Source organism: Pyrgilauda ruficollis, unplaced genomic scaffold (assembly GCF_017590135.1).
Source record: "Pyrgilauda ruficollis isolate IOZ18807 unplaced genomic scaffold, ASM1759013v1 scaffold106, whole genome shotgun sequence".
In the NCBI taxonomy this organism is placed as follows: Eukaryota; Metazoa; Chordata; class Aves; order Passeriformes; family Passeridae; genus Pyrgilauda; species Pyrgilauda ruficollis.
In genome coordinates, this window is record NW_024508766.1 from 1979038 (window position 1) to 1991581 (window position 12544).

Consider the following 12544-nt stretch of genomic DNA (forward strand, 5'->3'; position numbering starts at 1 on the left):
TGCCTCCCTGTCAAACGGAGCTCAGCAAGCCTTCAGGTTTGATAGTATAACTCAAATTTGGTAACCTAAATTCCCTTTGGATTTTTATCTCTGTTGGACCTTTCCCTCTAAACCTGGCACAAGAGAAACTCCACCTCTAAAAACAAGAACGTGGGCTGTCATCATGTCTTCTGAGGACAGAAGGGTCTCCTGAAGAGCACAAAGCAACTTGCATTGCTAGTCTCTCCTGGGTAAACTCTTTGGGGGCAATAGACAGAAGATAAGGAGATGAACAGCATATCTGGACTATAGGGGTAAGTTTGGAACTCGTTGTATTAAAATACAAATATTATTCTGTACCCATGCACATGCTCATAATTTTTTTTGGTTGACAGTATCCATTGTTTATACTTGTTCTGCGCTCTTTGTTTCCCTCCTGCCTTCCTACAGAACACTGACAGTCTTGATTACAGCATGGATAATGACACGAAAGAGATGCAGGTTTCTGTCCAGGTTACAGATTCCATTTTGTTCGCAGATCCCTGCCCTGCTGGCATGACTGCCTGTTGTGTACCTTTACTCAATAAGAACTACCCTGATGCCTCAGAAGAGGGAAGATTTTGAGAAGGCTGATCCAGTACGACAAAGTATGTTCACAGTTGCTACCCAGAAAGAGTATAGCCAAGAGGAACAGAAGTCCTTGAGTACTCATTTTTGTCACAGTGACAATACCTGGGACTTCCTCGGAAGACACAGTGGCCAAACAACTGCAATCAAAACACTGACACATCCCTGTGCTACAAGCTCGTGTCCTCCAGTATAGCACAGGCTTTGCTGGCAGATCAGGAAGATGCTTATTTTGCTTTCAGGTGGGCAAATAGCACGTGTCATTTCAGCAAAGCATGAAGAAGTCAGAAAGACACAAACTAATGCTCTCTTAGGAAAGAATTTGCCATGATTTGACTTTGTGAGAAGAACTTCAAGAGAAACCAGGCCTTACTAATAGACTGTTGAAGAAAAATTCCCTTATAATTTGCAGGATCTCAGAAACAAAAGTCCAGACATACCAAGGGTTCCTGAGGAAAGCTAGGGATGAAGCCCACACTCTCCAGCTAAGGCATCCACTGACAATGTGACTTTTGGACAGCTGCCTTGGTGTGAGGGTCTCCCCCACTCCATCACTAAGAACACATACAGTCTTTAAAAATCCTTTTGCTGAAAGATGAGAGGAGTTTCTGGAGTTAGGATCTTGGAGAAGAGAGGATCCTCAACATGTTGAAGGCAATGTGATGTGGGCTTGGGAAATTCCTTGAGAAATACTGCGGACAACAGAAATCTGTTACTTGTATTCCACCAGACTAGACTGCCACATATTTGATAACTCTTTTTCTGGTGTAGTTCATGACCTTGGGAAAGCACATCTTGAAATAAACAGACATAAACCATTGCTTTCACCGTCTGAGTGACAACACAAGCTTTCCTTCAGAGCAAGATTGAGGGACCAAGAATGCAACTACATAAAACCCTGTGAGATTAAGTGGTTTGGGAAAAGGCATTTATGTCACATCATCTTTAGACTGAGAATCATATGAAAGATTGAAAGCCATGTCTCTGGGAGATTTTACCTATTTCCACGAGTTTGCCTTATCTGTGAAAGGTAACTATGGGAAGCAGGGTTTGTCATGCTGGACAAAATCATAGAAGTACTGAAGTTACCACCGCATTGTCCACTTTCATTGGTGCCCACTATGAAGCATGAAACTGGAACATACAGCACACTGTGGGAGGTTATAACAAAGGACTGACACTTTGTCATCACTACTCTTTCCTTAGGATTTCACTAACTAGGAGGTTTAAACTCATTTTACATTAAACAAGAACTAGTTATCTGACCCTTAGTCACTCACTGTGTCCTTAGAACAAAGCAAAGTATTCTCTCCAGAGATCATTATTAAGAGAAATAAACCCACTGAAATGATAAAGCAAAATGCACGAGGTGGTATTGTGTTTTCCTTTGACCCACTGTCCCACCATGGCATGAAGTGTATGGCTTTCCTGGAGAAGCAGCCTTTTAAATTATGGCACAGATGAATTAAATTCTGATAGCTGAAAATGTCAGACTAATTTTTTACAAGAGCAGGAGTTGGGAGTCCTGTTGATAGCATAACTGCAACCTAAGTAATTGCCTTCCACATCTGAATTCCTTCAGCTTTATAAATTGGTTACAGTATTCTCCTCTTCCCATCCTACCTCAAGTGACTACACAGTTACTTGCTATCTCATTAAAAAAAATCTGTTTTTTTCACCCCAAAATAACTGCATTTCAGAAGTTTCTGAGGTGCTACCACTGTACTTAAATTTTATGACAAAGCAGAAAAAGTTTTTAGAGGCAAAAGAAGCTAAACGTGGTCAATGGTTAGGCATTATCCCCTAATTTTTTCTGATCCTTACACTGTGTGACAGCACTGTCAATCATACTATCATCTTTGTCTCTCCATTGTAGAGGGAATATTATAAATTAAAATCTGTCAAACTCAGAATAAAATGAAATCAAACAAAATACAGTTAATTGAATTAGTGCAGAAAAACATAGATATACTGTATTTCACTATACTGCAAGATACTTAGTCATCAAGTCCTACTGTCTCTTAAAGGAACTGCAATTCACATGGACCTCAGTAAGCAGGAAAGACTTTCCATCTCTGTTTCCTTGATTCCACAAGTTTTTGCCATGCATCGAAGACAAGTGCACTCCTCTTAGTAGGTAGGTATCTGTGTATGAACGCCATTAAAAAAATAAAATAAATAAATCTAAACAAACCTCCAAAAATCAGAGAGCAGGACAACTTAAATGGTCTGAGGACTTGATACAAATCAAGATTACCATTTAAAAAATTGCTTGAAATACCAAAAAAAAAATAAAATCAGAAGGTCTTTTCAGGTTTGGGTATTCCTAAGGCAGAAGAAAAAGCCACCTAAAAACTGTATCATTTGGGGCCCAAGCACTCTGTCTTCCAGAAGCCCTGGATAATGTTTGTATGAGTTTTAGAAAATTCCTCATTTTTGAAAGTGGACTTCTGTCAGGTATAGGGAAAAGAACTGGGTTCACTTTAGGAGATGAAGGAAAGCAGAATTTAGGAAAAACTTAACTTGCTTTTTAAGATTTTAGAACACAAATGATTTATTGGCCAGGCTGCTTGCTTTGTATATGCAAAGATGTTCCTGTTAAAAATATTCTGTAAACCAACGACCCTAGCAACATGCCAGAGAAGGTTTTATTGCTCAGCATTGACCATTTTTATCAGTATTGTACTAAAAAAAAAGGTGACAGGCAAAAAGTGTTTGCAAACTTCCTTTCTATGTGCTATATCTGGTCATAATTTAATATACATATTGGAATCTCTTGCTGCATGACAAGAAGATGAAGTGTTAGGAAAGTGCCTTGCTGTGCCAGGTCTGGAGCTTGTAAGTTAATAACCAGAGAGGAAAGATGAGCAATCCAAACTGGCACACTTTTTACTCAATTAATGTTTCTTTTAAAAATTTCTGTGCAGGTATTAGAGGCCAACAAGAAAGTCTGTAGAAAAACAAGTTTAAAGTCATCTATGGGGCACGTGAGCAGCAATAGGTCTTTCCACGAAAAAGCTAAACAAACCCATTCTGTATTCCTCTGAAAAAGAAGCCACAGACAACATGGGATCAGCCTCCTACCTGTTCTTTATCCATATTCTTGCCTTCAGCTGGGCATCACATCAACCTGCTAGATAGAGGACAGGAGGAAGCATTCTGCAGAGAATATGTTCCAAGTGATGGAAGGATGATGCCAGCTCACCATCTTGCCCAAACAGACAAATCTGAACTGAGAATCCCCGTATAAGACAATCACATCTGAAACATGCATACCACAAGGCATGTCCTGGCTCTTTGCTCTTTGCTGAGGGAAGTGTCTCCACAGACATTTCAGGAAGAAGCCCTTAGCTAGTAGCACAAACAAGTATGAGGGTAATGCTGCAAGATGCAGCTAAGCAAATGCTTCTATTTGACACATATTCCCACAGGCTCTGTCTCTCTGCAACTTCCTCATTTCCTACTGCTATAAATGCTCAGCTTTTGATCCAGTGTAGCTCTCAGAGCACGGGTTTCCAGACTGATGTTGTCCATAGACAGTCTTGTGCTGCTGGCAGCTTTAATACATGGTCTTTCTGAATGTGACAGCAAAATAATGAGTCAAGCCTTTCTCCTTAAGATTGGAGGTCCACACTCTCAAAGTGGACTTGATTTAGAGGGGTGTAGCAATATGTGAACATAAAAAGGATCTTCGTGTTTGGGGTGTCAGTTGTGGAGGTCTTACAGAAATGGGATTTTTTTCTAAACTTCTTCCCCTCTGAATATCTGTCACTGAAACTCCAGAAGAAGCAAAGCATGACACGTGTCTGTTCTCTTGTGAAAGCTGTAGGGAAGAGAACCTACTGAATCACTCTGCTGTTTTCAGGTCTTTCCCAGTCTCTGGCCAACAGTGACAGTGCTGGCATGTTGTCTAAACATCTGCTATTGTATGAGAAGTGGAAGGACACAGTTTATTTTATCTCCTGTGGCTGCTACAAGATTGACAGGGACAAGTGTGAAATGGACATGTCACATGGAAATTCAGAAAAGAAAATCCCTAAAGAACTTTAAAATACGTACATGGTCAACTCCCTCATCACTCTGTAGTGTGAGTAGACATTCACATCTGTTAGCAACAAATATTTGCTCCCTCCTGCTTTTCCTACCCAGCATAGGCAGCAATATCCAATATTGCCCTCTCTCCTCCATTACTTATTTTAGTGACTTGAATGGTACTAACTCCAGTACACATTAATGCTTCTGAGAACAGAATGGAGAGGATCTACTGTTTTAAATTGCGACGAAAATTATTCCTGCCTACTCTGCTGGTAGTCATCAAGGGGAAACTGAGGCCAAAATCCAACTCTTCTCCCCTTACTGGCAGAAAGCTTCTTAAATAACTACATTTCTCTAATTCTTTCAACAAACACTTAAAAATTATCAGCTGAGATGAAAATCTAGAAAAATCCAGAGATACGGCTTTGATCTTTCCTCATTGTGCTGCTACAGTAGCTATTAAATGTGAGTTGAGGGCATTCATGTATAGTTTGCTAAAAAGCACATTTTATAGCAGCCCTGGAACTGTCAGAGTCGATCAGACCATTGGTCTACCTCACCTGCCATCCTATTCTTAGCAGCTGGCAACACTTACTGCTTTAGGGCAAGATTAATACCCTACTTCCCACAACCCCACTGGCTTTGATTGTGTGAAGTGGCCTTCCAGACTGCTCAAAACCAGCCTGATAGATGGTAGATTTGGTTCTAGTAAAGAACTGGAAGGCTCTTCCTAATGGTTCTCAATTGTATAGGATTATGGGTAATCCATAATCCCTGGGAAGCATCACTACAGAGGAAGAAAGTCGCTTTCTCCACCAGCACCCCTGCAGCTTCCAGTGTGCTCCTGAGAAAAGCAGAGATAATCTCTCTTTCCTAGGAAAGAACCATTTCTGGCTCTCTGTCCCAGCTGAGGGAAGACACACAAAATGATGTCATCACCTTCCTCATCTTTTTCCCAAGGGTAGTGGGGCACAGAAGAAAGAGTGAAAGAACTCTAACAAGCACCAGCTGGCATGGAGGTGAAGGGAAATGCACCCAGGTGGGGATGGCTGGACCTGAGGGTGCTCCAGCTACCCCAGGGCCAGGGGCTGTGGAGGCAGAGGAAACAGTGTTTGAAGCAATTGTGTGGGGAGGGCAGGGAAGGGAATTCCAAGTAGAAAACACTGGTGTAGTTTCCTCCTCCTCTGCCCTGCCCAAACCTACATTTAGTCCTTTCTGAAGGAAGGTGTTTGAACCTTAATACACAAAAAAGCATGTCTCTGAGAGTTCTAATAATATATAACAAATAACAATTGTGCCTGTAGTTCAGAAATCCTACCCAGTCATTCCTGGTCTCTTAATGCATACTTTTTCCTGAGCTAGGAAGTGAGAAACATACTTGAGGGTTTTGCCAGCAATAATTTAAACAACTTGCATATACTTACAGGAGGAAGTGTTTGTTCCTTCTGTTGAAGCTTGTATCCTAAGCATGGGTTCTGCAACACACAGAAGTAATAATAAAGTTGTAAGAATATAGCCACGGCTACAGCACTGTACTGGAGGAGCCTGAACATCTTCCCCCAGTAGAAATTTCTTTAATTTTTGGGTTTTTTTTTCCTCAGTAGTCAGAAACCCAGCAGAGCAGAGAAAAAAATTGAGATAGCTTGAGAAAGCAAAGAACTTCAAAGTTGGTTCAGCATGTCCTAGGCGCACTGTAAATAATCAATTATAGCAAAAATGCTCCATAGTCCTGGGAGGAAAGGCCGTGAGAAAACTGGAAAGAGAGTAAAATTTTCAGCTGTTTCTGACAGCATCAGAGGAAAGTGGAAAGCAATAGGTCTTGAAGCTCCACATGCTAACCCAGGAAGCACTAGCTTCTTATCTTCTCCTCACATAACTCCTATTGAACAGTAAGGAATTTCAGTCTATCACAACCATAGTTTAGGACTTCTGTGGCTTGAAAGATAGGAGGGTCCATGAGTGTCACCATTTCTGCAGAGAGCTGTAGATGAAAGGGAAAGCAGAACACATTCCAGACCAAAACGGGACATGGCACCAGCCCCAAAGTGGTTACAAGAACAGAAAAAGAATGGTAAATAATCTTGTAGGACAGTGGAAGGAAATGGGCCTCAACACAAATCACACAAAGGAAGCACTCAGAAAAGTTTACAGAAGAAGCAGGTAGCCTGAAGCTAGGTCTGAACTATAGGAACCTGAACCACACAGCAATTAAGAGCCATGTGTTTGGGTGGCTTCATGGGCTTTCATTATCTAGTGAATCATATATGGTGGTATGCATGAATAAAGAATTCAAGGGAAGGCTTGAGAAGTATTACCAGCTGAAAGGAATCATTTGAAGAGAGAATACTTTGCCTAAGGTGGCAATGTGATATGCCAGTGTGAAGTAGATGTGGCTAATAACCAGTCTGTGAATTCTAGGGAGCAGGTCAGGCATACTGCATGCTCTGTAGTGAAACATTTAACATTTCATGTCACACAGAAAAGATGAATTTGTTGACTAACAAAGCCTACTTTTAGGCAGAAAAACCCCACTCTTAAAAACTAAGGCTGCTCTGTAAGTCCTCCTATCATCAAGAAGTAACTGTAGCAATACTTCAAGAGACCTAGATCCTGGTGATTTTAACACCAGCATTTCACAATAGCCTATCTTAAAATAAAGAAACAACACACTAATTAATTATTTTCATTTGAAAGTCCTGGAAAAAAATCATCAGTGCCCAAAACCATTAGTCACTGGTCACTGGTCATCCCAAGCACTACTGGGCACTAGGAAACTCAAAAAGTGTTAGAGAAAGACATAGTCTGGACCCCGAGGGGATAGAACAGTAGGAAAAACAGCACCTGGCTGGGTTTAGGACTATGCTGGTCTCTGCTCCAGCCACATATCAAAGACGTCCTCAGAGCTCCATGTGGAGACCTCCACAAGTAGCCACTAAACATACTGCTTTTTGCTGTTCTGGAGACAATATCGTGGTGTGTTGCTTGGCATGAAATCTGCCAGTGCAGAGATTCATCAGGAATGCAGCCAGCTTTTTGAACACCCCAGCTTCCTCCTCTCCAGCAGCACAATAGCAGTAAAGAGGAGGACAGTACTGTAACAACAGGCACTTGAGAGAACATAAGCAGGGAAAGAGACCACTAAAGAACAAGAACTTTAATTCATGGGAAAGGAGGCAGCAAAATGCAGGGACTACATTCTTGCTGCACAAGGGAGAAGGCAAGGCAAGCCTAGTGGAGTCAGTGACCAGCGTGTCACCTTCTTTGAACAACAATGGTTCCAATGGTTACAGGACACTTGCTATGAGCTATGTGGTCTCATATATTCCCAGTGAAGCACCAGTGACAGGCCCCACTGAGAACATGAAAGAATATGGGCACATCCAACGTCTCTTCTGTCAGGCAGCAATGCCAAGATTTCAGAAGTAGGTCGCCACACACACAGATGCATCAAAGAAAAGGCTGCAGGCATGCTAAATGCAAAATCTGGCAATCACACTGTTTTCCTTGATCTAGCCTACAAACACTGTCATTTCACACTGAAACCTGTCCCTGCCAGACATAGCTTTCCCAAAAAAGCTAGCAGGACCCCAGCCTCTTTGCCAAGGAGGGTATGTGCATGTTGTAAATCCTTGGGTTGCCCAGCTTACACACGTTTATCTACAATTGTCTCAGCCAAAGCCATCAGTAGAGACAAGTGCTTGTATTGTGGCCATATATAAAGTAACTCTTAACAGTTAAATAATGAAAGCAGCTTCTCACTGGGGTCAGTTCCAGCAATATTGCAACTCTGGAAGTATGCAATCCGCAATTGCAGGAAGGATGCTGAAAGAAAATTCCATCTGCCTGAAAGGAAACCACCTGGAGAAGGCTCCTAGGCAGCTTCAAAAGTGGCTAAATTGCTGACAGTGAGTTACCTGTCTACACTCACAGACCTTGCAGAGCTCTCAGGAATTGTATGTAGAAGCCTGAGGAACAGAGCAGTCTAGGCAATAGACTTTCCTGAGGGCATATCAATATGCCTATACACTCAGCAAACTCACAAGCAGCTGCTAGGATTTATAATAGAAGGAGGCAAGAGCTTTTTAAAAACATAGTTCCTAACAACACAAATACTTCTTCAGTTGGGCTGCTGCAGCCTGACAACTGTAGGCCAAATTTTCTTCCTCAATACAGCCCCAGGGTAGTAAAAAGTATGCTCAACCCTTCTTCATTCATTTCTTGGTCCCTGAAGTAGCTCAAGTATGCAAGGTGAAATGCAGAAACGAAGCTGCTGGATATAGATGAATTGTTCTCTGTTAAGAAGGAGCTGTTTCAGAGCTGTAGAAGCAATTTCAAGAAGAAATGAAAAGAAAGAGACAGAAAGATGGTTAATTCAACTTACGTGAAGAAGTTTTTGTCACTTCTGTTGATACTGGTATCTTGCTGGTACTCTCTGGAAAACACAAGAGGCAACAAGAAGTTATAATATGGTGTCAGATGATCCTCAAGCAGCATTCAGCTCCAGAATGGACAAGGTAAAGAAAAAAAAGGTGTTCAAAGAAGGAAGCTTAAATTTTGCTCCAGTGGGCAGAGGCTTCAATCAGATATCAACTTGCAGAAGTTTCTTTTCAGGAAAAAACCAAAAAATGGTGGTGCCTACTAGCAAAACTGAAGAAAAAAGCCTGCTCCTGAAAGCAGCCAGTTGTTCAATCTCTCGTTTTCCTCTGGAAATGGCAATTTCTTCTGATCAGTGGCAACAGGAGAAATCATCCAGATGGCTCTGTTTCTGGAAGATGTCAGTATGAGTATTCACTCCTTATGCTTCTAGGCAGTTAAATTTTGCAAAGATGTGTGTCTCTGTTCATAGCACTTGAATTGCTGGTGAGCACATCCAGTAGTGTCACTTGCCACTTCAGGGAAGTCTTCTGAGCCAAACATGCAAACCCCATCCCTCGTGCTGGGGGCTCTGTGATAGAAATCAATCAATTGCTTTGCTGAAGAGATAGGAAAAGTTGTGCTTCTATACTGGTCCTATGTATATGTCCACACGCTGTTGCTACTTACATACTGGCACGGGCTGCTTGCAGTCACTTGTTGAACCAGCTGATGGCTAAGGGGGATGATGTTGCCATATTTAGATCCTTGCTAATGTAAAATGTGCAGATGGGAGAAAGCAGAATGTAGAAAGCCTTTGTTTAGGCTTCACAGACTTGCACAGAGACCTTGTTCCAATGACAGCATTGATTTGCGAGTGCTCTGCTGTCCCCACAAGCCACAACTGTGTGCAATTTCTTAGGTGTGAACAAATCACTCTTCAGCTGTATTCATCAACAGTCTTGGACTTCCCCAAGTTCTCAAAACACATTTCAGTCATTAAGTGGTGCAGTTTAATGCAGCTGCACAAGTTTCAGCACTACAGCTGGAGAAAGACCCTGAATGCCAAGAAAAAAGTCTTGCCCTGAGACCTCAAGGCACACCAAGAAGCCCCTAGTAGGTCAAACACACAGAATTTAAAAAATATCTCATAAGAGATTTAGGAAAAATAAACTCCAGAATGTTTTTATTCTTCTTTGTGAACTCATTTCCAATGGTTCTCTGCTCATTGTCTCCAGAGTTCACAAAAACTTGACCAGAGACAAAACTAGTCCAAATGCCTTCCCTTCAACATCCCTCTTGTTAACTTTAATATTGACTCTGTGTTTTAACTTCTTACATGCTTGCTCTTCTTTTGTGTATTTTTTTTTTCCATTTTGGTACAGCTTTCTTTGGCAAATATACTATTTGCCTAGTTAGTACACTCCAGTTTCATCTCACTAATGGGAGAGAACACGTTATGCAGCATTTCCTTGGCAGCCAGCGATGGATGGCATGGAAGTGGGTATCATAATTAATATTTTTAAGATCAAAACCTTTGCATTAGGTCTTGGAACACAGTGGCCTGTAGCCAGGCAGCTTTCAGGACCATTTTTGGGGTATAATGGCAGTTTCTCTATCGTGCAGCTGGGTTGTCTGAGCGATTAACCTTTCTTACTCACATCAGGAGATGGAACAGGTCTGACAGCTGCATAGCTCAGCATCTGGCACCACTGGAGCAAACTTTTCTTTCACCATTAAAGAAACCATGTTCCATTTAGTGCCTGTGCTGAGCTTGATGGAGCATTTCTTACTGGCACCTCCCCAGCCCAGCTGTGTTAGTAGGAACACTGATGGGAAACTGCCAGTGGAAAAAAAAAACCAAAAAACCACAGCCAGAGCCTCCTACACCTGAAATGTGCTGAGAAATACATTTGGAAAACATGTGGCAAAGTCAGACTTTACCAAACCCCACAAATAACATTCGTGTTAGCAACACTAACAGTGGATGCTAAAATTTGGAAGACACAGCATTTGTGTGTATTGCTTACTGCACACAGCACACCACAACCATAAGAAAGATGTTTTACAGTGCCTGGGAAGGCTAGCCCAGATCCACACGGCAAGCTATTTGAACACAAGAAGCAAACAAAAAAGAGGCTTCTCATAGCAGGCCACCAGTACTTGCCTGAGGTGAAAGAGCTGGGACCATTTTTCAATCATAATACTTTTGCTCTTGCAGTCTGCTAGGATATGGAGATGGCAGCCTGCAGCCCTGTCTTCACCATCATGTTTAAGTTCCCAGGAGGAGCAGCTACAACCTCAGAGGCTACAACCAGTTCTGTCCCCTGGCACTTCTAGGAATACTGTCTCGGTGAAGTGCTGTTTCCTGAAACTGGGTATGCTTGTGCAGGGGCTAACTTATACAAAAGTACTGAAGGATCCATGAGAGAGCCTTGTTCGGGAATGTCTTAAATAGCAGGCCTCTGCAGCTTCTCAGTCCTATTTCCTTAGTACTTGGGCCAGCAGCGTCTTCTGCTGTTTAGACTGACATAACAGGGAAGAGCTCCTTCAACTCACACAGGACTCCCTGCAGCTCCACGGCCTTGATATGTTGATCCCTCCTTTCTGATAGGGAACTTTAATTGGGCTGCTGAGAGGACTCATGTGAGCAACAAGCTCTGCTGTATGGCTCTGAGGCAGGAGGTCCTTCTCCTCCTCAGCCAAAACCTTTTCTCCAGGCCTTACAGCTGCTGTTGTGAACAGCTCTGTGCGTGCCCTCACAGCTTTTTTTCCCCCAGTCAGTTTGTCAGAGGCCTAATGCAAGAAAGGCTGCTTGAGCAAGGTTAAGGGATTTGGCTGAGCTCATAGGTTTTAGTTCAGGCCTTGCAGGTGGTCACTCTGAGAACCCTGACAGGGATAAAAACCTGGGTTCTGAGAAGAATTCAGACACCATAGGTAATTAGAGCTGCAAACAAGCTTTTTGTCATCCTGAGGTGCACTTTCTGGCAGTCATGTAAGTTTTAAGCTTTCGAATTATGCTCTTAGGGTGATACCATCTGAATTATACAAACAATAACATAAACTAACATACACCTTGAGGAAAGGGGAGCACTTTCTTCATCTCTGTCACTTCACTCTGTCACTAGAGATGGCAGAGCAGAGAATAGTTATGTAGAAGGTTGGTAAGTCTGCCTCAGAGGCAAGCAGGCATATGTGGTCAAAGACACAGGGTGATCCAGTGGCTAAACTAACTTTTAGGTTCTTAAAACTACCATAGTTTTCCCCTTTTTCCTCCAATAAACTGATGACTTGAGTTAGATTAAAATAACATTGCCCTCAATCCAAGTATGTCAAATTGCAAGGAAAGGTTTACGAGCACTCTTAGGGGAGTTGCAATACCAAATTGAGTGATGGTCACATTTCTTTCTAAGACCAAATCAGTGACATTGGTCTAAGCATGCTGATTTGCTCCAGGTGAGAATCTGACTCATCATGCCAGCCAGTCAAAAACAATGTCCCAGGTTGCCTGCAATTATGCTAGAGAGAAGAGGTACCCTGATCTCCTATT

General features: G+C 42.2%; 1 protein-coding gene across 1 annotated transcript in view; it reads right to left on the reverse strand.

Annotated features, from left to right (window-relative positions):
• NRG1 (neuregulin 1) overlaps nt 1-12544 on the reverse strand; it is a 171299-nt gene that overhangs the window by 117498 nt on the left and 41257 nt on the right. The window contains exons 4-5 of the mRNA XM_041470818.1: nt 9023-9073; nt 6066-6116 (exon numbers count right to left, since the gene is read on the reverse strand). Of these exons, the coding sequence (XP_041326752.1) occupies nt 6066-6116; nt 9023-9073 (102 nt within the window). The remainder of the gene's footprint in view (nt 1-6065; nt 6117-9022; nt 9074-12544) is intronic.